General features: G+C 38.4%; 2 protein-coding genes across 3 annotated transcripts in view; both read left to right on the forward strand.

Moving 5' to 3' along the window:
• The first annotated feature begins 915 nt into the window (after positions 1-915).
• RBM11 (RNA binding motif protein 11) lies at positions 916-7550 on the forward strand. 2 transcript variants are annotated; one of them, XM_052667118.1, is made up of 5 exons: positions 916-1037; positions 4682-4844; positions 5514-5592; positions 6302-6403; positions 6495-7550. In XM_052667118.1, exons 1-5 carry the CDS (start codon positions 936-938, stop codon positions 6820-6822), a joined length of 774 nt encoding a protein of 257 aa, XP_052523078.1. In that variant the 5' UTR covers positions 916-935; the 3' UTR covers positions 6823-7550. The 2 variants fall into 2 exon arrangements, with proteins under 2 accessions (XP_052523078.1, XP_052523079.1); XM_052667119.1 differs by having other exon boundaries at positions 919-1037; positions 6302-6395; positions 6490-7550.
• A 912-nt stretch (positions 7551-8462) lies between these two features.
• Positions 8463-26307, forward strand: part of LOC128072687 (multidrug resistance-associated protein 1-like) — a 32503-nt gene continuing 14658 nt past the window's right edge. Inside the window, 14 exon segments of the mRNA XM_052666759.1 lie at positions 8463-8581; positions 9630-9691; positions 13000-13141; positions 14237-14394; positions 15469-15646; positions 17715-17969; positions 19404-19469; positions 20086-20223; positions 21561-21707; positions 22885-22969; positions 23082-23148; positions 24277-24403; positions 24925-25101; positions 25585-25752. Coding sequence (XP_052522719.1) covers positions 8540-8581; positions 9630-9691; positions 13000-13141; positions 14237-14394; positions 15469-15646; positions 17715-17969; positions 19404-19469; positions 20086-20223; positions 21561-21707; positions 22885-22969; positions 23082-23148; positions 24277-24403; positions 24925-25101; positions 25585-25752 — 1812 coding nt within the window. The 5' untranslated portion in view covers positions 8463-8539.

The raw sequence follows: 26307 nt of genomic DNA on the forward strand, positions 1-26307 counted from the left end.
CTCACAGACCAGAAAGTCAACTGCTTCCTGAGCTGCACCAAAAAAAGCATAGCCAGAAGGTTGAAGGTAATGATCCTGCCCCTCTGCTCTGCTCTGGTGGGGTGCCACCTGGAGTACTATGGACAGATGTGGAGTCCTGAGAACAGGAGAGACATGCATCTATCTGTTGGAGGGTGTCTGGAGAACGACCACAAAACAGGATGGTTCTGAGGGATGAAATACCTCTCCTGTGAGGACAGGCTGAGAGAACTGGGGCTGTTCAGCCCAGAAAAGAGAAGGCTCTAGGGAGACCTGAGAGAGGCATTTCTGTATCTAAAGGCGGGGCTGTAAGAAAAAATGGGACAATCTCTTTGGCAGGAATAAGATATGATAAGACATGGGGAAATGGTTTCAAACTGAAACAAGGAATATTTAGACTGGAGTAAGGAAGAAGTTTTTTACAATACGGGTGGTAAGACGCTGGAGCAGATTGCCCTGACAGGTGGTGGTCTCCCATCTGTGGAGATGTCCAAGGTCAGGCTGGAAGCGCTCTGAACAACCTGATCCAGCTGTGGGTGTCCCTGCTCATTGCAGGGGAGTTGGACTAGATGACCTTTAAAGGTCCCTTCCAACTCGGATGATTCTGTGATTCTAGGTGACAGTGGGTCAGTGCAAGCCTGACAGTAAAACTGTCAGAGCGCTTTATCGTGTTGAGGACGAGATACTTGAGGGCTTCAAAGAGTTTCGGAGCATTTGCCCCTCAGTCCCAACGCAGCATTGCAGTACCCACCGACCCCACAAGAGGTCAGGAGGAGCATTTTAGCTCTATTTCTGCAGGGCGCTGATCCCGTTGCCTAGCGACGAGCTGCCGTGCAGCCCTTTACGGCAGCGGGGCCCTTTCTCCCGTTCCGCCCTAGGCGGCGCCCGGCGGCGGCAGTGGCGGCAGCAGCAGTGCCATGTCGGGGCCGGGGCGGGCGGGGGAGGCGGACCGGACGCTGTTCGTGGGGAACCTGGAGAGCCGCGTGCGGGAGGAGATCCTCTACGAACTCTTCCTGCAGGTGGCGGGCGGGCTGGCGGGGCGGGGCGGGGCAGTGGCTTGGAGGCGCCGCAGGGCAGCGGTCTCGGGCTGGGGAGCGGGCAGGGCAGGGCAGCGCCGGCTGGCATCAGCACTGCTGCCCACGGCCTGACAGCACCCAGCCTCGGTGAGAGCCGGCCGTGCCGTGGTACGGCGTACCCTGCAGTCCCTGAAAACCGAGAGTTAGGTTAGCTGTTAGGGGGAATTTTTTCACTCAGAGGGCGGTGAGGCGCTGGCCCAGCTGCCCAGAGAAGCAGTGGTGCCCCATTCCTTGAGGCCAGCTTGGATGGGGCCCTGAGCAGCTGAGCTGGTAGGGGCAGCGCTGCCCATGGCAAGGGTTGGGGCTGGGTGAGCTTTAAGGGCCCTTCCAACCCAAACCAAATGCAGTTCTGTGGCATCTTGTGCTCGTGATGTTCATGGCAGCTTCTGTTTGGCTTTGAAGGCTCGGTGTACTGCTAGGCTGAGTCATCTGCAAGAAGATTGCAAGTGTTAAGAGAGTAGGACAGGTGATAGGAATGTTTTTCAGATGGGATGTGGGACTTCCACTGCTATAACCTTTACAACAAAATGTCTTCTAATGCTTGAGACGATATTCTGCTGGTGGGATCCAAACTGTTCTCTCTGTTCTCTCCCAAAACCTGAAAGGCTTGCCTTAGCGGTGGCCTATTTTAAGACACCGACTTGGCTAAAGTTGTGATTTTCTATTAACAAAATGTTTGGTTAAGCCAGGCTTACTAATCTGAAAGTGGTAAGGAAAAGCAGGTGTGTGTGGAATGGAGAGCTGTGTCAAACTGTGGGATGGATTAACAGCAATGGATGATGATAAATTTCTGCTAGCCTGAAACAGTCTGTATCTAGCTTACACTAGGCAGCTCTGCCAGCAGTGTGATGATACGCTTGCTTCTGATAATACTGATTATTCCCAGTTGCAAAAAGAACTTTGCTGCCTTCTGGTGTATTTGAAAAATAAAGAGCATTAAAAAAGAAGGCGTCAGACTAATCTGCTCCATTGCTATTGCATTTAATAACCAGAACTATTTTTACCATTTTTATTCCATTAATTAATGTGATATTCATCATCTTAAGTAGGTGAGGTATCAGCAGACTACTCTATTTGCACTGGAAAGCCTTTTTTCTCGGTGTATTCCAGCCCTGTAGCCTTTTAGCTTCTTCAGTTTCTTAGTAACTCTAAGTTTGTAACTTTTCCCCAAAATTATGTAAGAGGTAGTCGTGGATGCTCCATCCCTGGAGGCATTCAAGGCCACGCTGGATGTGGCTCTGGGCAGTCTGGTCTAGTGGTTGGCAACTCTACACCCAGCAGGGGTTTGAAATTCAAATGATCATTGTGGTCTTTTTCAACCCTGGTCATTCTGTGATTCTGTGATTTTTGTGTGCAGTATCCCTGTTTCCAACAGTGAGCAGTATTCTGTCGTTTAGCTGTAAAAGCTAAGTTAAAAATGCTCAACTTACCAGGAGACATGAGTAATTTACCATACAAATCCTGTCACAAAAGCAATGAAAATAAACAGATGTCCTCAGAATGCAGTTTTACGCAAATCTTTGTGTAATCTGCTTCACTCAATGAAATGTTAATTTTTATCTGGGTCTTTAGATCGTGCCAATAACACCTACTTAACTTTTTTCTTCTCTTCATATTCTCACTCAAGTTTCTCTGCTTTTGCTGCAATAGCACATGCTTCTCCTTGAAGTATTGTCCTTTCTTGGAAAGTACACAGGTTATATTCTTGATGTAGTTCAGCCCTTAAAATGTACTCCTGAGCTGTAGCGTTCCCCTCATGAAATTAGGATTAAATATCTATTATTAATACTTCTAAACGATTAATATTTTTTCTATTATTAGTACTATTATTAGTACTTCTAAACTATTAATATTTTTTGTTTATGAACAGGAAGACTACATATTTAAGACTGATCTTCAAAGTGTTTGAGCCTGTTACTTCTAGAGCTGTTACTTCTAGTTCTTGAAGATCCAGACCTCCTCATTAGGCAAATAATGTGAAGACTGGATATATGCCATTTTTAGAAAAACTGCAGTGTAGTGCAGAACAACAGAAAAATGCTTTAGAACCAAATCAAGTAAAACCAAGCGTGTTCAGAATATCACTGAAATGCCCTCTTAAAAAACAAAGCAAAAAAAACTAACACATCAAATTTGAAGATACTTGGAAAGGTGAAATCGACGTATTGAAGACTCTCTGCGCAAGTCAACCTAGGTAGTATCCGTTGCTATATAACCTCATCCTCATTCCAATAATAAAAATGATACTTTATTTTTGATCCTTTGTCTGTATGGCTCTCTTGCTTTCATCAAGGTTGAGGTGAGAGGAGGAAGTGTTTTTCACGTTTCAGGAAGAACATTATATTTAAGTGATGAGTTGTTTATACTCAGATAGCAAAAGCATACAGCAATCAAACGTTATCACTGATGACAGTCCTTCATATCCTCAATCTAACATTACAGTGGCTAGAGTCAAGGAAGATGGCTCCAAATCATTGCCACTTAATTAATGTGTGTTTGCCTAAAGTTGTAGTTTACTTTTGAGTTCACTTAGGACTTACAGAATTTTGAGTTCTATAGAGTTCACTACCACTGCTGTTGCCAATGCTGAGTGCTAGTTTTTGATTCAGGACAATGAATTCTCCATCTATGATGGTAATTTAGACATTCAGAAATTTTGTTACTGTATCTGAAGGATGTTGGTATTTGCTATGAAAATAACAATTTATTTGAAAATGGAGCCAGTATTTAATTCTTTAATTAATTCTGCTTTAATTCTTCTAGAAGTATTGGGCAAGGATTTTAATGGTGCATGTAGGCAGAGATGGGACTTCTTTTCAATGAAGATATGTCATGGTATATCCTGAGCTGGAAGGAACACATGAGGATCATCGAGTCCAAACAGAGCATTCTTAAGGGGGAAGAGGGAGTGGTTTTGTTCCCTGGTTTATGTTGAGTTTTTGTTTGTTTTTCTTGGTCAGTAACAGTACACTATCTCTGGTTAGATGATGACAGATTCTCTTGATTCCTTGTCATGCATTTGTGATAGGACTAGGTAGTATAGAAAATTAGATTTTGTTGTGGTTCCAGAAGAACTATTCTCTATTTAAGCTTGTTTTCCAACAGTTTTGATGCTTCCCACTTTTATATTCCTTAAATTCCTAGAATCAGACTGATGGATTACTTTGGTTTTACACAGCTGGTATTATCAATCTGTATAGTTGTGGTAGCTGTGCAAAAACTGTTGTAATGGTTGTACATGCAACCTGTACCTGCATGAGTTGACTTTTGTTACAGAAACAAAGGAGCCCAATACTCCTTCTTGCAGCTATCATAAATATCTTTTAAAAATAATAAAAATAATCAGATTATTAAAGTAGAACCAATCGTCACCCATGGGCTGATGGTTGGTTCCAGTTTTAATATTTGTAGGGCTCCTTTTTGTTTTATAAATGCTCAGAATTTGAGAGATTTTTAAAATGAAATAATCTCATACTTGAGAAACACTGTTTCAACCTATGGCAATATATATAATCATGAAATGATTGTGATTTTTTAATTTTTTTTTTAAGTAAGTTCTGTGAAAAAATAACGCAGATTTCTTTCAGGCTGGACCGTTAACCAAAGTGACGATTTGTAAAGATAAGGATGGAAAACCTAAGTCTTTTGGATTTGTCTGCTTTAAGCACAAAGAATCAGTGCCTTATGCAATAGCTTTGCTGAATGGAATCCGTTTGTATGGAAGACCAATTAAAGTACGGTATCGGTTTGGTAGGTTTGCAGTCAGAGTGATTACTTAAGTCTTTTTCTAAAGCTGTTTTTTGAAGTATGTTTTTCTAAAATTACTCGTTTTTAATCCTACAAGTGACTTTCACTTGCAGTTCTGACTCAGTTAAGAGCAGCAACTATCAAGCTGTTTTGAAAGCTTTTGTACTAAAGCCATGAAGCTATCAGTTTTATTTTAATTGGAAGAGAGTGTAGTTAGGAAAATGCAGTCAAATCAAAGTCTTATTCTTCATTTTATGTTTATGAAAATAAACCTTCTGGAATGCTAATGATTAGGCAGTATTTGCAGTCCAAACATTGACTTGTTCCTGATCTGCACTGTGTCACTCCTCACCTAGAAGGCTGTAGAGAGCAATAATCGTTTAAGTAAAAATGGCTGAGGTTCCTGAAATCAGAAGCAGTGGGAACGATTCTGTTCATGATTATTGAACAGTCCTGATTTATGTTTCTGTAAGTGGCTGAGTGTAAATGATAAAGAAACATTTTGAAGCAGTTCACTGATGGTATAGATTGTCTGCCATAAAATGACACCTTTCCATTATATGCCAGACTTGATATACTAATACAGTACAGTGACAGAATACTTTCTGTGTTTTAACTTGTTAATCAAACAGTTAAAACTGAATAGTCATTACAGTCTTGTCTTATTTACAGGGAGTTCACACTCTTCAGAACTAAACAGTCCAACACATGGTTTTGAGAACTATGCTGACTTATATTCACCTTCATATAGGTAACAAAGACCTCCTGTGAATGAATTGTATGACTATAATTTAAAAATGCTAAAAGGGATGTGGTAGATACAGTAAGGCAATCTTTAGGCTCTTCATTAACATGGCAGTTGCACACTTTAATTGCATCTGTACTAATGACTTGCAATGGGTTTTAGTTAATGTTTGGTTGTTTAGCTTGCTAGAGGTTCCAATAGTTAGATTCCAAATCCTAATTATTTTTGCAAGATATAGGAATGTGGAAAAATATTGTAAGTATGGTGTTTGTACTAGGAATGTTTGCAGTTCTTAGGGGAAAAGAAAATCTGGCAATTGAGATAATCATTTTCTACCCTACTGAGTTTACTTGCTGTGTGTATATATACAAGCAAATGTGATGCACACGTGAGTGTACAGGTAGAACTTGTACACACTGTTATAACAGAATTCTGAACATCCCAATTTCAATGTTTCAGCATCTCAAATTCTATTTTTATTTTTTTGCAAGTATGCCAGAACTCTCTGTTAGGATTACTTGTTAAGTCTTTGGAAGTGTTTTCCTTGTTTTATTTATTTATTTGTTTGTTTGTTTTTGTGGAAGTCCAGTTGTTAATATCTGTATTATTCTTTCAAATACGCTCATAATAGCCCAACAGCTGAATATCATTACACTACAGGATAGTATTTGTTAGAAGCCTAGTCTTTATATTATAGTTTTCCTGTTTTTCCTAGGTATCAAGAGCCTTATGGAAATCCTCCATTTCCTGTTACTCCTTTTCCAATGAACAATTGCTTACCTCAGGAACACTCCATTTTTCAGAAGATGGTGAGTTTGTGATAAAAGCTGTAATGCATGTGAAATACAACTCTTCAAAAGTTTCTCTTACCAGTATTAACAACTCAAGTTTGTATTTCTTCAGATGAGCCATTTTTTAGAACAGCAGTACGCAGTTCACAGTCCAGTGAGTCAGCAATTTCCTTACTACCAGATGACTCTGCCACTGCCTTCAAGCTTATCCATTCCTCCCTATCAGAATCAAGCTGCAAATTTTAAGTGTGGGCAGAGTTCTTTTGAGTTGGCTGTGCCACATTCAAGCGATGGAAAAGTGTACCAGGTGGATGAAAGCACGTCTAAAAGAAAGAGGGAACAGCAAAGTTGTGACAGTGACACTAGTACTGAAGATGACAGAATGAGACAAAGAGATCATGACCAAAAATACAATAAGTGCAAAGCCAAGAAAAAAAGGCATTAATACTGTAAAAGTGGATTATTTTTACTTATATTTTCTATTTTTATTTGAGAGAAATTCACTCATTGTTGCACTTTATTACAAAAGGAATGTACAAGACTCATATTAATTTTGAAAGGCATTGTGCATAAATTATACTGATACTTTATTAACCTCAACCAAGTAAAAGAAGAAAGTACGTTAAGGTATAGGAAATATTTTAAAAGATACAGTTATCCTATAGAAGAACGTCGGTAATTATGCTTCTGTTTTCCAAGAATTACAAAAGTCTGTGAGTTTGCTAATTTAGACACTGTGAAAATGTATACTTTGAGCCACTCATAAAGCATACGTATCATACTTCAATGACTTGTGGAATTTACTATTGTGACTGCTTTAAGAATTCTCTGGAGCTGCTGAAGAACTGAGCGGACTAGAAATTGTAAGCGCCCTATTAAAGATTTGCTCATTGCTGAAGTATCAATGCCTACAACTTTTCCTCTTTACTGATCTATCTCTGCTCTTATGTTGCATTAGGATCAGTGTGTACACTTACTGTAACTTTTCTTTTTTCTAGTAATAAATGCAAGGTAAAAAAAAAAGCATTTGCACTTAACTACAAGGCTTACGTACTGTATCAGTTCTCAAAGTGATGTACTTTATGGTTATGCTCTGACTAGACCTGCATACACTGTGGATCTTTCAATATACTCACTGTGGATCTTTTGATAAACTTACTCTCCAGTGCTCAATTTGCTTATTTGAGACTCCAGTCATTAGTTATAACAAGTGGACGAAAAATAACTGAGCTTATGGCTACCAGGATGGTCAGAGGGCTGGAACACCTCCCTATGAAGACAGACTGAGGAAGCTGGGCTTTTTCAGCCTGAAGAAGAGATGGCTACGAGACCTCATTGCAGCCTTTCAGTCTAAAGGGAGCCTATGAACAGAAGCGGACCCAACTCTACTGGGATAGATAATGGCAGGACTGGGAGAAATGGTTTCAAATTGAGGAAGATTTAGGTTGGTTCTTAACCAAGAGGGTGGAGAGGAGCTGGAACAGACTGCCCAGAGAGGTTGTGGATGCCCTGTCCCTGAACGTGTTCAAGGCCAGGTGGGACAGGGCCCTGGGCAGCCTGGTCTGGTATTAGATATGAAGGTTGGTGGTCCTGCATGTTGCAGGGGGGTTGGAGCTTGATGATCCTTGAGGTCCCTTCCAACTCAAGCCATGCTAGGATTCTATGATTCTTAGGAGATTACTGCTATAGCACCATGATATGGCACCCTTAAAATTTCGCTAGCAATTGAATTTAACTCTTTCTAGAAGGAGCTTCTATCTAAAACTTAGAAGTTCAAGCCTTAGATTTATACCACATGTATTGAGAAACTTGTTAAGTGTCCAACCACTTCTGCTTCCTCCCACACCAACACCTGCCCCTTCATCTTCCTTTTCCCCACCAGTAACTAGGATTAAGCTATGCAGGTGTGATCTCACATCTGCTGCAAGATAGTGATGACATTATACCAGTAGGCCACTGATTTCAAAAACTGACACCATAAAGGAAAACCTTCACAAGTAGAGTACAGCAGATTGCTTTCAGAAGCAGAAATCGCACGCAGAGCCTCGCCGCAGCGGTGCGGGTCCCGCGACGGGGAGCGATCCGGGGGAGGCGGAGACCGTACCGCCCTCCCACGCCTCGGCCGCGTAGCACGCACGGGCGATGCGCGTCCCGTGGCAGCCATGGCCGGCTTCTACGAGCGCCTGAGCCCCGTCGGCGGCAAGGTAAAGCCGCAGGGGGTGAGCGGGAGGGAGGAGGCGTTATGAGGTGGGCAGGTCCGGTGGGTCGGCCGCGGGGGAGCTGTAGTGGAAGACGGCGGGGAGCGATTTTTATAGCAGGGGCAAGCGCGTTCTTCTTGTGTACTTATTTCTTAGGTTACCATTTAATCGTTTTGTGGTTGTTTTTTTTTTTTCTTCTTTTTTTTCCACTGAAAGTACGAGGAAATTTTTTTGGGGAAAAAAAAACAACAAACAATATATGAATATGTCAGAGCACCAGCGGCATCTAATAGGTGTTTTTTTTTCACACCACCTATCGAATGGAACCGTAACTGCATCTCTTGTTAGCGACGTTTTTTTAAGGTGATGCTGAATTCTTTAGCAACAGGAATCACACCCTGGGGCTGCTGAGTCCGGCCTGGCACGCATACAGGTTTCTCAAGAGGCGAGGGAGAGCCCATAGGTGTTTTCCTCCCATATGTGTTTCCCTACATCTACAGTGAGGTAGGAGTGGGCAGCAGTCTGCACAGTGCACTTGGAAGTACTCCATCCCTTATGGCCTGAAAGGAGGCTGCTGCTCTTCAGGTATTAGCAGTTGATCACTTTCAATAGCCAGGTTTTCAGTGGGGTGCGGGGGGAAATCCACAAATCCACAATCCACACTTTTAGCTGTCAGAATTTTGCGTCTTGGACATGCTTTCCTGTTGGTGTAGTACTCCAGAGTGTACATAAACAGTACAAAATCAAGCTAAGTTGACACAAGCTAACACAATCAAGCTAAATCCTTTCACAGTACTGTAAGTCCATACATTTGTCGTGTCTTGTGTGGGGAAAAAAAGAATAAATATATACTTGCAATTAAATATCTCCTGAAAACAATTAACAATTGTTAAAAAAAAAAAAAAAAAAAAAAAAAAAAAAAAAAAGCAGTCCTGATAAGGATTAAAGAATAAAATGAGGAGAAAAATTATTTAGTATTTCAAGTGACATTAATAATTTTCCCCTTTTTTATCACTTCTCTTTCTTCTCTTTTTTTTTTTTTTTCTAATAACAGAAATGCAGCCCTGAAGAAAATGTTTCTTTCTTCAATAAATTAACGTATTCCTGGTTTAGCAGGTAAGAATTCAATAAACAGCTCGTTGATTTTTACTGATGCTCTCTTAGTAAAAGGGTGCACATTTTCCATACCATCATTCAGACTGGATCTGTAGCCTGAACCCAAAATTGCTGTTTTCTTGTTGTATAAAAATCAAAGTTTACAATTTTAAGGGATCGTATTCAAATATTTTATAGAATACTGTTTTATGTATATATAGTATATGTAATGTATAAAGTTGATACTTACTTTATATGTTATTTAATATCTATTTAAAACATGATTTTTTGATAGTTGGAATCAGTGTTCTTTTCACAACAGAAGCTACTTTTAGAGAACAGGATTTAAACAGCCTAATTAGACTTTCCTTTTTGTTTTGTTACTTTTATTTTGTAAAAATTTGGTAATAGACAAAAATAAATAAATGAATAAATAATGGTTTTCTTTGTGCTTTATTTGCTAGATCTCCAGGAACAAATATTCAGTAGTTCATTTCAGTGCATTTATGAAGTAGCCAATGTCAGACTTATTTTCATCTCTCTTACATGTTAGGCCAAATGCCATTACCCTTGAACCCTTGTTCAGAAAAGCCAGTAGAGTCCCTCTGCTTCTTAGAAATTAATAGGAAAAGAAGAATAGAAAAAATAGGAACTGAAAGTTCAGCTATATCAAGCCATACAGCTTCCTGTCACTTAGTGTTTTGGATAGTAGTTGAAACGAGCTCATGTGTTACATCTTGTGACTGTAATGTTTTTCTTGTTCCTTTTAAATCATTTGGATCACACCCACATAAAAACTGTAATTGAAAAGAAAATATTTTGTGTCGTAACTATTTATTGCTTTATTCAATATTATTAGTTTAAACAAAAGCTGAAAATGTTATCTGTAATTTATAAGCCGAGACTGAAAGAATCAGACTGTATAATGCATCAAGTGTAACTCCAACAGTTTAGGAGTTTAGGAGTTCAGCCATCATTTTCTGAGTAACCATGCTTTTTATCAATCACAGAATCATTAAGGTTGGAAAAATACCTGAAAGATCATCTAGTCCAACTATCAACCTACCACCAATATTGCCTGCTAAATCATATCTTTAAATACCACATCTACATGTTGCTTTAAAGCCTCCAGGGACAAGTGACTCCACCACCTCCCTGGGCAACCCATTCCTGTGCTTGACTCTTTCTGAGAAGACATTTTTCCTAATACCCAGCCTGAACCTCCTCTGGTGCAAATTGAAGCCTTTACCTCTCATCACTGGTTACCTGGAAGAAGAGACTAGTCCTCATCTTGCTACAACCTCCTTTCAGGTCATTGTAGAGACCAATAATGTCTCCCTTGTTCCTCTTCCAGACTAAATAATCCCAGTTTGCTCAGCTGCTCCCCGTGAGACTTGAGCTCCAAACCACTTACACTGCCCTTCCCTGGACGTGCTCCTGGGCTTTGATGTCTTTTTTTGTAGTGAAGAGCCCAAAACTGAACACAGTACTTGAGATGCGGCCTCACCAGAGCTGGGTACAGGGAGATGATCACCTCCTTGCTCCTGCGGGCTGCATTATTTCTGATGCAAGCCAGAATGCCATTGGCCTTCTTGACCACCTCAGCACACTGGTGATGCGTTCAGCCAGCTGTCAGCAGATCCTTTTCCTCCTCGTAGACTTCCAGCCACTCTGCCCCAAGCCTGTAGCATTGCCTGAGGTTGTTGTGGCTGAAGTGCAAGACCCAGCACTTGGTCATGTTGAACTTCATCCCATTGGCCTCAGCTCAGCTATCCAGTCTGTCCAGATCTTTCTGTAGGGCCTTTCTCCTCCCATGTGGATGGATTCTTCCTCCTAACTTGGTACCACTTACAAACTTACTGAGGGTGCACTCGATTCCCTCATCCAGATTGTCTGTAAAGATATTAAACAGGACTAGCTGAGGGTACCAATAGTGAGGAACACCACCTGTAACTGGACACCAGCTGGATTTAACTCTGTTCACACCATTCAGCAGTTCTTGCATTCCATATATATGAAAGTATGTAGTATCCTGACTGCAACATGTTCAAATGATATTTGGTCATTATGTCACAGTGTTAACTAAGGTGTCCAAGCTGGGATATCTTGTGTGGTTTTTAACCACTTGTACAATGGTTAACGAAAGGAGAGATGTAGGGAAATATGATTTCAGTTCCAATCAGTGAAGGTGTGCTTCACTGTGAAGTAATTAATGGGATACAGTCAAACTAATAGTGTAAATGTTAGGTATGGTCATTTTTCCCAAACAGAAGCAAACACGAGCAATAAATTGTTAAGTATAAACTTGTACCTCTCTCTGGGGGACACATGGGGATAGTGAAGACCACTCCCACTCTAATTTTGTTACCAAAGTTTTTCTGAATCTTATTTTCCATCCTTTGCTAAGCACAATGGCACACACATCAGCATGAAGCCCAGCGCTGGCAGAGTGGCATACATTGGGAGTGCACTCTTGAGAAGATGGACTCTGCATCTGCATTTCAGCCCTCAGAGAGTGAAGTTCCCAGCAGTGCAAAGGCATTAGTGCTGCCACTCTCAGGTCACCCGCGCGTATCCAAGCATGAGTCTCTTGTTCCTTCTTAGCTGTTTAGGGCTTTCTCTGAGACGGATGACATTGTCAACATAAGTCTCTTTGCATTTTTTCCACCTCAGAAATGGGACATTGCTTTTCTTCGAGTTCTCTGAAATGTCTGCTCATCAGAAAATACACATCATCTATTACTCTTTAAAATGGAGTTCCTGTAGGTTCAGCATGTTCATCAGCCCTATTTTGCCATTTTCAAGAACAATTTCTCATCTGTTTTAACAAATAAGTGAACAACAGTACTTTGCTGAAACAAAATTATAACACATGAGGATCTGCTGTAAGGAAACTTCCATCATACTTGTGCTGAAACCCAGCACATTAAGGTTGTTACCTTGGTTAAAAATGAGTTGCGACATGATGCAGTCTGATGATTTATTGATTTATTAAAAAGGGGTATTTAATTTCCAGTTGTAAAAGTAACTGCATAGTGATGCTACACAAGTTTATTCATTAAATACTCTATTTTCATGTGGAAATATGTGACATCAGAAATGCAGACAGACTTTGAAAGTAGAAAGTTTCCTCAGTTGCTCTTCAAATGTGACAATGTGTTTGGGCTCTCCATATGTCAGGTCAATTTCAGTTGTCAGGATTACGTCAATTATTTTGAATATAGATTGTACTTAGATACCCTAAATGATATCATTACATATTGAATTGCTGTTTTGGTTTGCTTAGTTTGCTGTATTTCATGCTGTCTAAATTCATTTCTTTTTTTCAGACTAATATCTACAGGCTATAAAAAGCCTCTGGAAAGAGATGACCTGTTTGAACTGAATGAAAGTGATTCACCGTACAGTGTGGGTCCTAACTTTGAAAAGCAATGGAGAAAAGAAATCCAGAAGTCTTCTGCAGGATTGACGGTAGTGAGAATTCTGAAAATAAGCAAAATCCTTTTCTAAATTTAAAGAGACTAGAAGCTAGAGATGATTTTTTAAATTCCTATTTTTGTTGAAGAGACTACTTGCTGTAGATTGCAAAGACCAATCAGTGTCGTGATCTGTGATCTCTAATGTGGCAATAGGATTTTTCTTAGTTATACAAATCCAAGCATACCTCTTATAAAAAAAATCCAGTTACATTTTAACGTGTCAAGTGGTGTGGTGTGGAAATTACCACAACTTCTGCTTTGTTGATTAAGCACCATCTATTTTAAATGTCTTACACTTCCTGGTTTGTCTTTACTTCTGTATGTCTGGTGTTTCAAGAAATCCATTATCGGCTTGTTCACCAGTGGATGCTCTGACCTGGAAAACACACAAAGCAAGCTTCAGTTTCCTTTAATTTCATCAATATTGAATCTTACAAATATTTTGTTTGTTTTGCTCGAGTTTGCCTGTGTGATTTTCATATAAGAACTTGGGATTTTCAGTCAGGGTTGTTCTTTTGTTGTTGTTAAAATACGCTAACTGCTGCACAATGCCAGGATATTCACAGGAGAGAGAACTTAACCTGTAAATCCACCTGTAAATCCACTAAGAGTGTAACTTTTATTTTTGAATTACTGAGAAGAGGGCTGCTCTTGCAGTCTGGCTTTACTGCATCTCTTGAGTATTTTTCATTTATTTCTAGACTTGTTTTTTCTTCTACTGTTGAGATATCTATTGAAGAACTTTCTGCTGAAGGATTCAAAAGCACTTTTCATTACGGATTATTTTTAATTCATTCAGGATTATTTTTAATTCTGATATTAATATTATGTTGTTATCCATCTGTAAAAAATATTCTGTCCTTCATTACTGTGATAATTAAGAGCAGCTAAAGCTTTTTTTTTTGAGCCAGATTTAGTAAAACCAAAGTTCATTTCTTACCCCAAACCAGTTCTTCTGTTCTGACTGTTAGAAATGTCCTTCAGAACGTAAGTACAATAATGATTTTAAGTGGACACTTGTTTAATAATGTGATTTAGTGGGACAAAATAATTTCCTAATTCTGTACATATTCTTGTAATCTTTCAGAATTCTTATATTGAAAGAATGCTGTTTAAGTCAAGAAGTTTCTATAAACCATCTTTGATTTTTCCACTGTGGCAAACATTTAAGTTTTTGTTGCTCAAAGTTGCATTTTTAAAAGCTGCAGCTGACATCCTGGCTTTCATGAGTCCACAAATAATGAAGTAAGTTTTAGATGCATTTCACCTTAAGTTGAGAGAACAATAGTAGAAGTAAAGCTGAAGGATTACCAGTATCAAAGCTAAACTGAACAGCTTAGATGTAGTGATTAGGTGGGCTCTCTGGTGGGTTTTGTTTGTTTGTTTGTTTTTCAGTGATTATCTGTAAATTATCTAGTGAAGAAAAGCTCAAAGAGATCAGAAATTTCTTGGTCAAACAGTTGAGACAAAAGAAGTATAAGACTCACTTCCACGGCACTAAATATAATCAAATACAAAATCAGATATTAAAATATGTATATATATATAAATACATGTAACTTTTCTGCTTTTTGTCAAAATTTTTGGATCTCTATTTTTCAACAAAACATTTAAATATACATTCATACCTACAGTTTCAACATTTCAGGGGAAAGTGTGGCAACTCAGCTGTAACATTATTGGTAGCATGAGGCCGATGGAAGTCATTGTTAGGTATTAGCTTAGCATAGAGGGTTAAGAATTTTTCAAAGAAAAATGGTAATGAACAGAAATATTGTTAATCTTCATACTACATCCTGTGTCAGTGTAATTTGTTGTAACCTGGGATGTTAAGCAAAAGTATTGACCATAAGATCTGTTAGAAGACATTGTGGTTGCTGGTTATTTAAGACTATCTTTTACTAACACCAAAATAAGAATTAATTTTCCTTGAGATTTTTTTCTCTGTCTCACTTTGGAGGTTGGTATTAGAAGCTTTGGTTAATAAGCACATAATTAGAAGCTTTTTTGATAAGCATCTAATTAAAATGTCTTTTTTTTCTCTGCCATTCTTTATTTGTACTTTGTTCTCTGTGAAGTCAGCGGTAGCTGATTAATTTGTAGAATGGTGTTTGAGAATTGTTTCTAGGGTACCAAATAGGAAAGCACAGATAAGAACTACCGTTTTTAATGTGTTTTTTTTTTGTGACCTTCTACCATACCTGGACTTAAATCCACCATAAATTGACTTAATTAAACAAGTTGCCAATGTGTTCCTTTACTATTGTCAGATGTTGATTGTATGCACAGAATTCTAAAATTATTTTGCTTCCTTTTCAGATCAATGATAACTGTAAGTGAAAATCACGCGAGTTCACATGGGAGTGGATATGGCTATGCTATTGCCCTGTTTTTTGTAGTTCTCTCACAAACTCTCCTGCATCAGTTATACCAGCGTAACAACATGCTTACTGCTGTCAAAGTCAAGACTGCAGTTGTTGGCCTGATATACAAGAAGGTGATAAGATCTTCTGATTTTCTTTCACAACAAAAATTTAAAATAAGCACTTTAGTGTTTAAAGATAATGTATTTACCAGTATGATCAGAACCCAAGATATTACGAACACGTGACAGGCTAACAGATTGACTTTATATTTTGACAATTGTTTGTTTGTTGTGCCCAAGGCCCCATCCAATCTGATCTTGAACATCTCCAGGGATGGAGCATCCACAGCCTCTCCAGGCAGCCTGTTCTAGCACCTCACCACTCTCATAGTGAAGAATTTCCCCCTGACATCTGACCTAAACCTTCCCTCCTTGAGCTTAAAACTATTCCCCTTTATCACTGTCTACCCTTGTAAAAAACTGGTTGCCTGTTTTAAATACTGAAAGGCTGCAATAAGGTCTTATCGCAGTCTTCTCCAGGCTGAACAAGCTCCCTCAGCCTGTCTTCATGGGAGAGATGCTCCAGCCCTCTGATCGTCTTTGTGGCCCTTGTCTGGACCCTCTCCAACAGCTCCACATCTCTTCTGTACCGGGGCCCTAGACCTGGACACACTACTGTAGATGGGGCCCCATGGGCAGAGTAGAGAGAGACAATCACCTCCCTGTCCCTGCTGGCCACCCCTCTTCTTTTGGAGCCCAGGATACCAGTAGCTTTCCAAGCTGCAGGAGTACAATTGTGTTAGTTAAATGCTTTTATTTAATCATGCAGTTAAATACTTTTGTCAGCCACCTGTGCAGAGATGATGTTGGGCAGATAATGTGGAAACTGAACTCTTCCTGTTTTTGTTACATTTAGACTGGATATAAGGGAACAGTTTCTCACAGTGAGGATGGTGAGGTACTGGAAAAGGTTGCCTATGGAAGTTGTCTTGTGACCCATCACTGGAAATGTTCAGTGTTGGGTTGGACAGGGCTCTGAGCAGTCTTATCTAGTGAGTGCCCATAGCAGTGGGGTGGACTAGGTGATTTTTAAACATCTCAAACAGTTCTAGGATTCTGTGATCATGAGTTAATCTTCCCAAATTTACTGAATGAACTGGGAAAGCATGTTAGGCTGGATGTCCAGGGAAAAAACAAGGACATATACGATCACTGTTTTTACTATGTAAATTAAAATAGCATTAAAGCATTTATTATACTACTAATATATAGCACCTGAGATGAAGCTGATTTCTCAGGGCTGCACCTTAGCTTTTTTATGAATGTGACACATTGGAATTTGTACTGCAATATTTGTCTATGAAGCAAGAGTCAGGGAAGATGAGACACAATCCAGACCTGAAATAAATACAATCCAGATCTGAAATAAATAACATTTATTTGTCAATTTAAATTTAAATTTAAAATTGTCTCTTAAATTGCCTCTTTTTCTCAAATAGATTTAAACAAGTCTTTTGGTATAGACTTCTCAGGTGTTTTCTGAACCAGTATACAATGTTTTCTTGTTAGCTGCAACTCAGGAAAACAGGAAAATTCATTCTCTCATGTCTCATATGAGGGTATGTCAGTGCATCACATCATGATCAAGAGAATAGTATGAGGCTGCAGTTGGGGTAAACATGTATTCAGGCAAGTTTCCATAGCTACAGGGTGGAGAGTCAACTTGGTTCACTCTTTGAATGTAATCAGTCAGTGAATGCCAGATCGGGTTTTGCTTTGCTTCTGGAATGATGCAAAATGATGGCGGAGAGAGTTGCTGTGGCACTGTCTTCTTATATGCAGGAGTTGCAGGTGGCACAGTGATTAAATATGAGGTCCTCAGAGCAGATGTGAGTGTGTGTGGGTGGTCTGTCTGTGTATCTGTCCCCAGACACCATGTAATGTCAAATTGCCACACTGGGATTATACCTGTGCTTGCTATGAAGCTTGCTGTTCTTGCCTCCCACATCAGCCCAAAGCTGAGATCTTCTGAGCTCTCTATGAGCTGGTATCTGTTTATTTATCATTAAGTGTTACAAGTGTGTTTCACTAAATTCAGCTTTGTTTTACTGTTTGTCATCCTTTGCTTTTAGCTTCTCCTGGGAAAATAAACCCATCAAAATTCTTGATTTTTGCAACTTTTACCCTCTGTATTTTGCAGGCCTTAACTTTAGCCAGTTCCTCACGACAAAGGTATACAACTGGAGAGATGGTTAACCTGATGTCAGCAGATGCTCAGCAACTCATGGAGCTAATTGTAAACATCAACCTGTTGTGGTCAGCACCTTTTCAGATCATCATGGCTATCATCTTCCTCTGGAAAGAACTTGGCCCCTCAGTACTAGCCGGTGTGGCAGTGCTTCTTTTGGTCATACCTCTAAATGCACTTATTGCAGCCAAAGTAAAAACTCTGCAGGTGAGACATTTAATAGGCATGATAATGAGGATTTTAATTGTCATAATGCAGGACTGAAGAAGAGAGGAAGTGTTAAATTGTTTAATGGTATAGAAATACTATTGATATGACAAAGTTAAAAACATAGCAACCCAGAGCTGCAGATGTTTGTTACTGAGAGAATGGGAGCTCAACTTTGTAAAAACACCATCTATTTGATAGCTAAATTAGAATTTAGATGCACACTTGTATGGGAACTGCTGAGTCACAGCTGAACCTCTGATTGATCACCTGAGGTGAGCCATGAGTCAGCCAGAGGAGCACAGGTGAAGGCAATTCACCTGCACTGCCGGTGACCTCCTAGACCTATTTAAGAGCTGGCTACCAGTGGGGGAGGATCTCATCTGGAGATTGTCTCTACTGGTGTTTTTTGGGTGAGCCCAGGATAAGGGTAAGCCTTCCATTTATTCTCTTTTGTCATCATAGTCTACTTTGCCTGACTCTCTTGTTTGTTTTGTGATTATAACATCCTAATATTCTTTGATTATGTAATGCCTAACTTCTCATTATGCTAAAACAGTACTTTTGTATTAGTAACAATTACTATATGACTCACTGTAGGGAGCAGTTATGTTTTTTTCCATGTAAGTTAATTATTTTAAATAAAGGATTTTATATGAGATGGTGGCCCTCTTCCACCTCTTATTATGTGGGGTAAGCAGCTCTTTCAAACTTAGCACATTTTCCTGAGGTTATGGGAAATCCCCCAGAGGTGCTGCTATTTCTTTTCTACTTTTCTCATGCTACAGTTCTCTGCACTGCTTTTTTACTCTGCCTGATGACTTATGTGAAAAATTGAGAAAAAGTGTTATAACGCTAAGTGTTGTGTTGTTACCAAGACAAATACCAGTCTCGGTGTTATTTTTGCCTTTGGTAATGCAACATTCACTGAATACTCTTTTGTGGATCTGTATATTCTTTTGTAAAGCTGTGATACAGACATTGCAGTAAAAGCCCTCACCTCTTTTGCAGTCAGGGCAGGTACACTTGCACTTAGATCCCTACTGTGTTAACAGAGAAGGAAAAAATATAAAGGGCAACAAAATAACTGTTTAGAAGTTTGCAACTTGTATTTGCAAAGACTTGAAGGTGTAAAGGGCTTAATTAGTATTTTATAAATGTTTTATGCAGAACAGACTGTGTAGCACATGAGTGAGAATAATTTCTTCATTCCTTTGATTGGTTCTTTTCAATAACAAGGTATTAGTAATGGAGGGAATGGCTTCAAGTAATGAACTGTACGACTACACGTATATCTGAACATGGTGTAACTGCAGTGCTGGTGTGTTTTTCAGGCAAAACTAGCATGAAGTATATGTATTCACTAAATACACCACATATTTTACATGTTATTTTCCTCACTGAAAAATGGGAACGTTGTTATCTTTTAACCAGAAAAGCCAGATGAAACACTCAGATCAACGCGTCAAGTTACTGAGTGAAATGTTACATGGAATAAAGGTAATGCTACAACTAATGAATTGTGAAATTTGTTTTAGCTTTGTTTTGTTAGCTTTCGAACTTTGAAGATGAGTTATTTAAAAAAAAAAAAAAAAGAAAATAGGGCTCTTTGAGTAATCTTTCAGCAGATACTGAAATTAAAAAAGAAAGCATTTTAACATAGTGTACTTAAAGTGTTTTTTTGAAAAATATTTACTGATCTGACTTCAAAAACTGATTACCCGTTATGCATTAATTTTACTGTATAATTTTTTTTTTATTGAGAGTGTAAAATGTATTGATAGCTGTCTGAAAACCTGTACCAGAGTGAAATTTTGGTATGCAGGGAAAATACTTCTTAGAGTAGACTACTTGAATTTGTTATTTATACTGTTTGGAAGTAAACTTATTTATTGTTTATGATACATTGGGAATATATTGAAATGTGTAGGATAAGGGGAAACTGGAACACATTTTCCATAAGAACAGCCTAATTTTAAGTTATCTTGCTTCTAACTTTCTCTTATAAAACATTGAAGCTTTTACAGTTTGATGTTGCTGAATATTTGAAAATGGCATTTGGAGCTTAAGCTTATTTTGTGAAGCATGATCACTGCGTTTTCTTTCATTCAAATAGATCCTCAAACTTTATGCATGGGAACCTTCATATCAAAGGAAGGTCATGGACATCAGAGAACGTGAAGTGGATGTTCTGAAGTCATCAGGATATCTGAAGACTTACTCCATGTTAACCTTGACCTGTATTCCCTTTATGGTTTGTTTTATAAAAGTATTCTTTCAAGCAGAACTGTTGCTCATGTTGCCAGTTGCTGTAGTTGCTGAATAGATCAAAAATGTTGCCTCACAGTTTCACAAAAATACAGTATGTGATGAAAGTGGAATGAGACAAAGAGATTATGGATTAGCTTTTGGAGACCTCTGTTTAAAAGTGAGAAATCAAATCCGCATCTCATGAAGCTCATTTTGCTGTCTTAATCATGCGGTTGCTTTCTATGCAATAGAAACATTCTGCTTTATATTTCTTCTGTTTTAAGAAGATGCATTTTCAATCTGAAAATGTGACAGTCCCCTCCCAAATGCTCACCTGCTAAATAAATGAAAAAATAAAATGAATATGAGACAAATTCATCCCAGCCTTATTTCAGCGGGATTGGAAGGCATTTGTGTCTTTGGCATTCAGGAAAGCATTTGTGCCTTTGAATCTTTATGTCTCTCTGTTAAACTCCAATGGAAAGTAAAAGGATCAAACTGCAACTTTCTTTAGATATAAATGAACACTCTTCAGGTCAGCTACATCAACTGAAATCTTCAAGTGTTTAACTTGTAATATGTAACAGGTGAGGAAGAATATTCCTTAGGAATAGTGAAAGGGAGGGTTAAGGCTGTCCAGTCTGTTAATGTTGATAACTGAAATACTTTAAGCAGTGGGTCAGAAAAATTCGTGAAGTTAAAATTAACTATACTGAAATTATCAACTTATTGTTTAGCAATTTTGTGTGATTCCATCTTGTTTAGGGTTCCTAGTTGAGTTTAAGACTCCTCCTGTACTCAAGAAAAAGCGCAAGACATCTGTAGGACAGGTTCTTAACTTCAGGCTTTTCTGGGTGATTCTGAAGGCTTGAACATCTGTTGTGTAGGAGGCCAGTGTAATTTCTGATTATGACAGGCTATAATTTTGGGGGGAAAAAAAATTCCAAGTGGTAAAAATATCTGTTGTAAATAATTTTATTATGACTGGTATCATAGCAACAGGAAAAATTAAAAGCAAAGTAAATTTCCTGAAACATCATTTGAGTGTTTTTAAAGGGAAGAAATCAATTTCTGAGGTAGGAAAACTATTTCATACAGTTTTGTACAGATCCAGTTGGATCAACCAGAGTAGGCAGGTATTTTACTTGTTGAAATTGTAGTATTTCTGCACACAGCATTGCAGCCAAGAGCAGCAGGTGCAGACAAGTCCCTGCTTAACTATGAACAGAAACAGAAGTCTACATCTTTGAAATGCAAACAAAACAGAACAAAAACAAAATTATATGTGCATAAATTTTAGTTATACCATGAATTTGCTTTTTTTTTTTGTTTGTTTAAAAGGTTTCATTGTCTACATTTGGGGTCTACTTTTATCTGGATAAGGAACATGTTTTAACAGCTGCTAAAGTTTTTACATCTATTTCTTTGTTTAACATTTTGCGACTACCCTTGTTTGATTTACCATCTGTGATCTCTGCTGTAGCCCAGGTAAAGCAATTATGAGTAAGTGCTGTAAAGCTGATGTTTACTCTCCTTTTGATCTTGTCTTGCTTCATCTATAACTATGAATGATTAAATCATTTAATTATCTATAGTTATGTTTAGTTGAGATAAAACTGCACACTGTAGGAGAATCATGAAGGATGTTGAAAGAGTGCCTTGCAGACTTAATGAGTGATAGTGGGGTATCACAGCTGATTGGTACTAAGCTTTCCATTTCTGGTTTTAATTCTTTTAGTAGTCAAGACTAATCTTCTGCTCCTACTCTCTCAACTTCTCATCTTTGCAGTCCAATGAAAAGTGAAACCTATTTGGGCTGCACCTGTTTAAACAACCTGTTATATGTTGGAACCCTTTGTACCAAGTGGTGGAGGCCCAGTGTGGGAAGCATGTTTCTCCAGTCACCACTGAAAGAATTAGAGCAAAAAAGGAGTAAAGCTGCTGAGGGTACCCCATCAAGAAATTTCAGCTCTAATTGTATACCAGTAGGGATGCTGCTAGCTTTTAAGACTCTGTTAGGAACATACTATGAGCTGCCTATGAATGTACACTGTCACAGTCTTATACAGCCCAGCTTTTTGTAAGGATAGAGACCAATGAAAGCAGCTACCTATGCTGATTTGTTTTCTCTGTGGTCTGTATTGTGTTAGATCAAAAATAAATCTGCCTGAGATCTAATTCCATTAGCTTAAAAATTAGTGAAAGGTCATCTCATCCTATGTCACAGTCACGGACTGCTCGTGATGCGCTCACAGTAAAATACTTTCATCTTCATTGTTCTGTGAAGATAGTTACTGTACACTGTTGCATTAAAAATAATATATTTCATCATGTGTTTTTGAAAACAATCTAATTGAGTTGGAAGAACCAGCCATTCAAAGATTAACTATGTCTTCTACCATTGATAACTTGAGCATGTTTTGTTATTTTCTAATTACCATGCAGTCCATTCTCAGGGAAAAATAAAGCAACTTATGTCTTTAGTTTGTTTAGTACTTTAAACAAAATAAATTTTTCAACAGGTGAATACCCTCTTTTGAATGCCTGTAATTAAAACAAGGAATATATCTTTCCATATTGTCTAAAGTATTTTAATGTTTTAGTTAAGAATTCAGGTATCGCAGGCATGTTGTGATTATTATAAATTTTTGTATTCTTCTTGCAGACCAAGGTTTCTCTGAGCCGTTTAGAGGATTTTCTGTTTGCTGAGGATCTTAACCCTGAAGATGTTGATACAAACTACAGTGGAAGTAAGCAGGAGTTACTCATTTGTAATTGGACACTAGTTTACATGGCTTTCATTGAGAATCTCAGCTGATGGAATGGATTAGCAATTCTGCTCTTTTTTCCTTCCTATGACAGACCATGCTATTGAGCTTACTGCTGCTTCTTTCTGCTGGGAGAAAAATGGCCTGCCAGTCTTAAAAAAGTAAGATTTTTATTATTTTTTTTTTATGAGCTCTGTTAGCTAAATGTGAGATCTATGAAGATTTTTTTTTTCAGGATTAGTATATACTGATTAACACTAGTTCATGGATAGAAGGATATTATTATTTCCAGGGTATCCCATGTAATCTGCTTGGAAAGTCAGATCTGACCTGGTTTCCCTCATGCTTCAAGAGGAGTCTCATAGCATGTGATTTCCCAGCATCTTAGTGAGTCATTTCTTAGGTGTAAATTCAGCTGTGTTTAAACCGCTATACAATGCGGTCCTTGGAGTGTTAGTAAGGAAATGGAGTAAACAAGCTCAATTGAAGACTCTGTTTGATAACCTCTGTTAAATTTTGCTAGGGCAGATAAAGAGGTTGCAGCTTACCCAGTCTACCTCTCTTACTGTGCTGTCTGCCCTATTAATCTCAAGGTTAGAGGAGTAGACTTCCTGTGATACGGCATGGATGTCCACATCTCAGACAGCGTAGCCTGAAGTGTAATATCCAGGCATAAACTACCTTCATCAGCCTTAATTAAAGTCTGATATAGTCTCTGTGTAAAGTCTTTCTTAATCTCATTTGCTCTTTAGACTCCGATCTGAAGGAAATGTGTTTATCTTAGCATGGGATGTTCAAAGCAGTAGGTGCTAAAATCCACACAGCATGGAGTACAGATGCAGTAAGTGACCTCCTTGTACCAAATGTGAGAGATCAGATCGTACTTATTTTGCTAGCAAAGTATTCAGAGGATGAGGGCCAGACTTCCAATACTCAAATGTTTTTCACACATTGTCCATTGTCTATAGTAGATTCTACTTGAGAAGTCTAGCAGTTCATTGTCTGAGTAAGGTAGAAAGTCAGCTATAGGCCTAGGAAGAATAAATCCACTTACTGGTTACGCATTCTGCCATTTAATTGTGCTGTGATGAGACGAGAGCACAAGCTCTTAATCTGCAGACAGGTAAATTTATTCTCATTATTGCATATCAAAACATATGTAAACTGATGCACTGATTTCTCATTGTTCTGAGGGTAAAGCAGAATTTCTTTCTTACAGTGACCACATCCTAAACATATGATGCAGTATTTAAGAAGAGGGTGACTAATTTTTTCCTCAATATTTCCAGCTTGAGTGTCAGCATACCTGCAGGCTCTTTAGTTGCTGTTGTGGGACAGGTTGGATCTGGAAAATCATCTTTTCTTTCTGCTCTTCTTGGAGAAATGGAGAAACTTGAAGGAACAGTTCATAGAAGAGTAAGATTGTCTGTCTGTCCCTCCATCCTCCCACCCTCACCCCCTAGCCACTGACTAAATTAAGCAGAATTGCTTTTCGAAGTGCAGCTTTTACTTTTCATCTATTTGTGACTATAAAAATAATGGCAATAGAAGTTTTAGTACTACAATTGCTTTCAATCTAAGTAATTGCAAAGCTATTCTCATTTCTTACATCTTCTGTCTAAAATGGATGCCCCTAATTGTTACTGAGATCTTTTCCTAAAAGACTTTACTTAGGGTCTCAGCTCTGTCAGGCTTATTGAAAGTATGTGCACTTACAGTAATTGGAGGCAAGCTGTTGCATAATAATATTAAACAGATTGTTTTTATTGTCTTAGTAAATATTTTAAAACTTTAATGTTTGAGTTACGTAAGTAATGTCTAGTTACTTTGAGATAAAGCTAGAATAGCAAACATATTTTTAAATACTGATATTTTTTTTTTGTATGTGTGTGTTCAGAAAGCCCAAATAAAATTAATTTTCAATTCTCTTTATTTAGGGTTCAGTGGCTTATGTTGCTCAGCAAGCTTGGATTCAAAATAGCAGTTTACAGGAAAACATTCTCTTTGGCACGGATCTAAATAGATCATACTATGAGCTTGTTTTAGAGTCTTGTGCTTTGCTGCCAGATTTGGAACAACTACCCAATGGAGATCAAACAGAGATTGGAGAAAGGGTGAGAGTTTGACATGTCAGAAATTATTTGATAATTCAAGTTATGGCTTCTATGTTTTTATCTGTGATCCATTTGATAATTTATACTGATGACTTCAGTGCTCAAACAAGTACATACGGCTCAACTCCTTACTTAGCTTTCAACTTCTGTTCAAGTACTGATTTCTCACTAGTTTTTAAAATGGCTCTTTTCTATGCAGAATTTGAGTCGCTCTTTATTTTCCAAGGGTTTCTCTGTATACTGTAAATAATGCCTGTAAATAGCAGTTAACAAGGTACGTTACATTTGTCCATTTTGGAATGGTAAGTTAATCAACAAAGGACAAACTTTCATAAGTTGGATTTTCAAGTAATTACTTTTCTATTTTACAAAATTTACTTTAGGTATCTGAAAAAATACAACAAATTGCCTGTAATGAACTGGTCTTCATAGTATTTTGTATTAAAAAGTGAATTGTTTCAGCTTCAATTTTTTTTTTTTTAGGGTGTCAACATAAGTGGAGGGCAGAAACAGAGAGTGAGTCTTGCTAGGGCTGTGTACAGCAATGCTGATTTGTATCTTCTGGATGACCCTCTGTCTGCTGCAGATGTACATGTTGGAAAACACCTTTTTGAGAAGCTCATTGGGCCTTCAGGTCTCTTAAAAAGCAAGGTAAAGCAGGGTGGCTGCTTCTTAAGTTGGAGATTAAGTGTTTTGTATAATTCAACTGACATAACTGCATTCTCTCAGTCATTCTGAGGAAGTTTCTCTCTTATCTATTGTATTGAAAATTATTCTGAGTTACAGGAATAAACAGCACAGATGAATCCATAGCTCTGAAGCCTTTCAAGTGGCCATAGCACAGACTGGAAAAAAAAAATATAGCTGAGAGCCGGTATGACCTGGTGTATGGTCAATAAATACACAGATGTTGTAAAGTATTAATGATCAATAAGTATACAGAGAAGTTAATTAGTAAGATTATCACGTTAGAAAAAATAATCGGAGATAAATGGAGAGTGCTCACTGGTGTTGTAGGCTCACAAGAAATTTCATGAGAAGCAATCTCCAGAGAAAGATCCTTCCTCAGTGGCAGTCAGCCTTTAAATGGGGTCTAGGAGAGCTGCAGCCAGGCTCCACCCTTTTTGGTCACACAGCTGAATTGCCTTCACCTGTGTTCCTACAGCTGACTCGGTGCTCGCCTCAGGTGATCAGTCAGGGGTTCAG

Source organism: Tympanuchus pallidicinctus, unplaced genomic scaffold, assembly GCF_026119805.1.
Source record: "Tympanuchus pallidicinctus isolate F22 unplaced genomic scaffold, pur_lepc_1.0 scaffold10, whole genome shotgun sequence".
In the NCBI taxonomy this organism is placed as follows: Eukaryota; Metazoa; Chordata; class Aves; order Galliformes; family Phasianidae; genus Tympanuchus; species Tympanuchus pallidicinctus.

Bases quoted from the DNA above. Each gene is read 5' to 3' on its own strand.
- RBM11 (XM_052667118.1), top strand. From the start codon at position 936: ATGTCGGGGCCGGGGCGGGCGGGGGAGGCGGACCGGACGCTGTTCGTG. The intron at 1,038-4,681 runs GTGGCGGGCGGG...GATTTCTTTCAG, and splicing joins TCTACGAACTCTTCCTGCAG to GCTGGACCGTTAACCAAAGT. The intron at 4,845-5,513 runs GTAGGTTTGCAG...TCTTATTTACAG, and splicing joins TAAAGTACGGTATCGGTTTG to GGAGTTCACACTCTTCAGAA.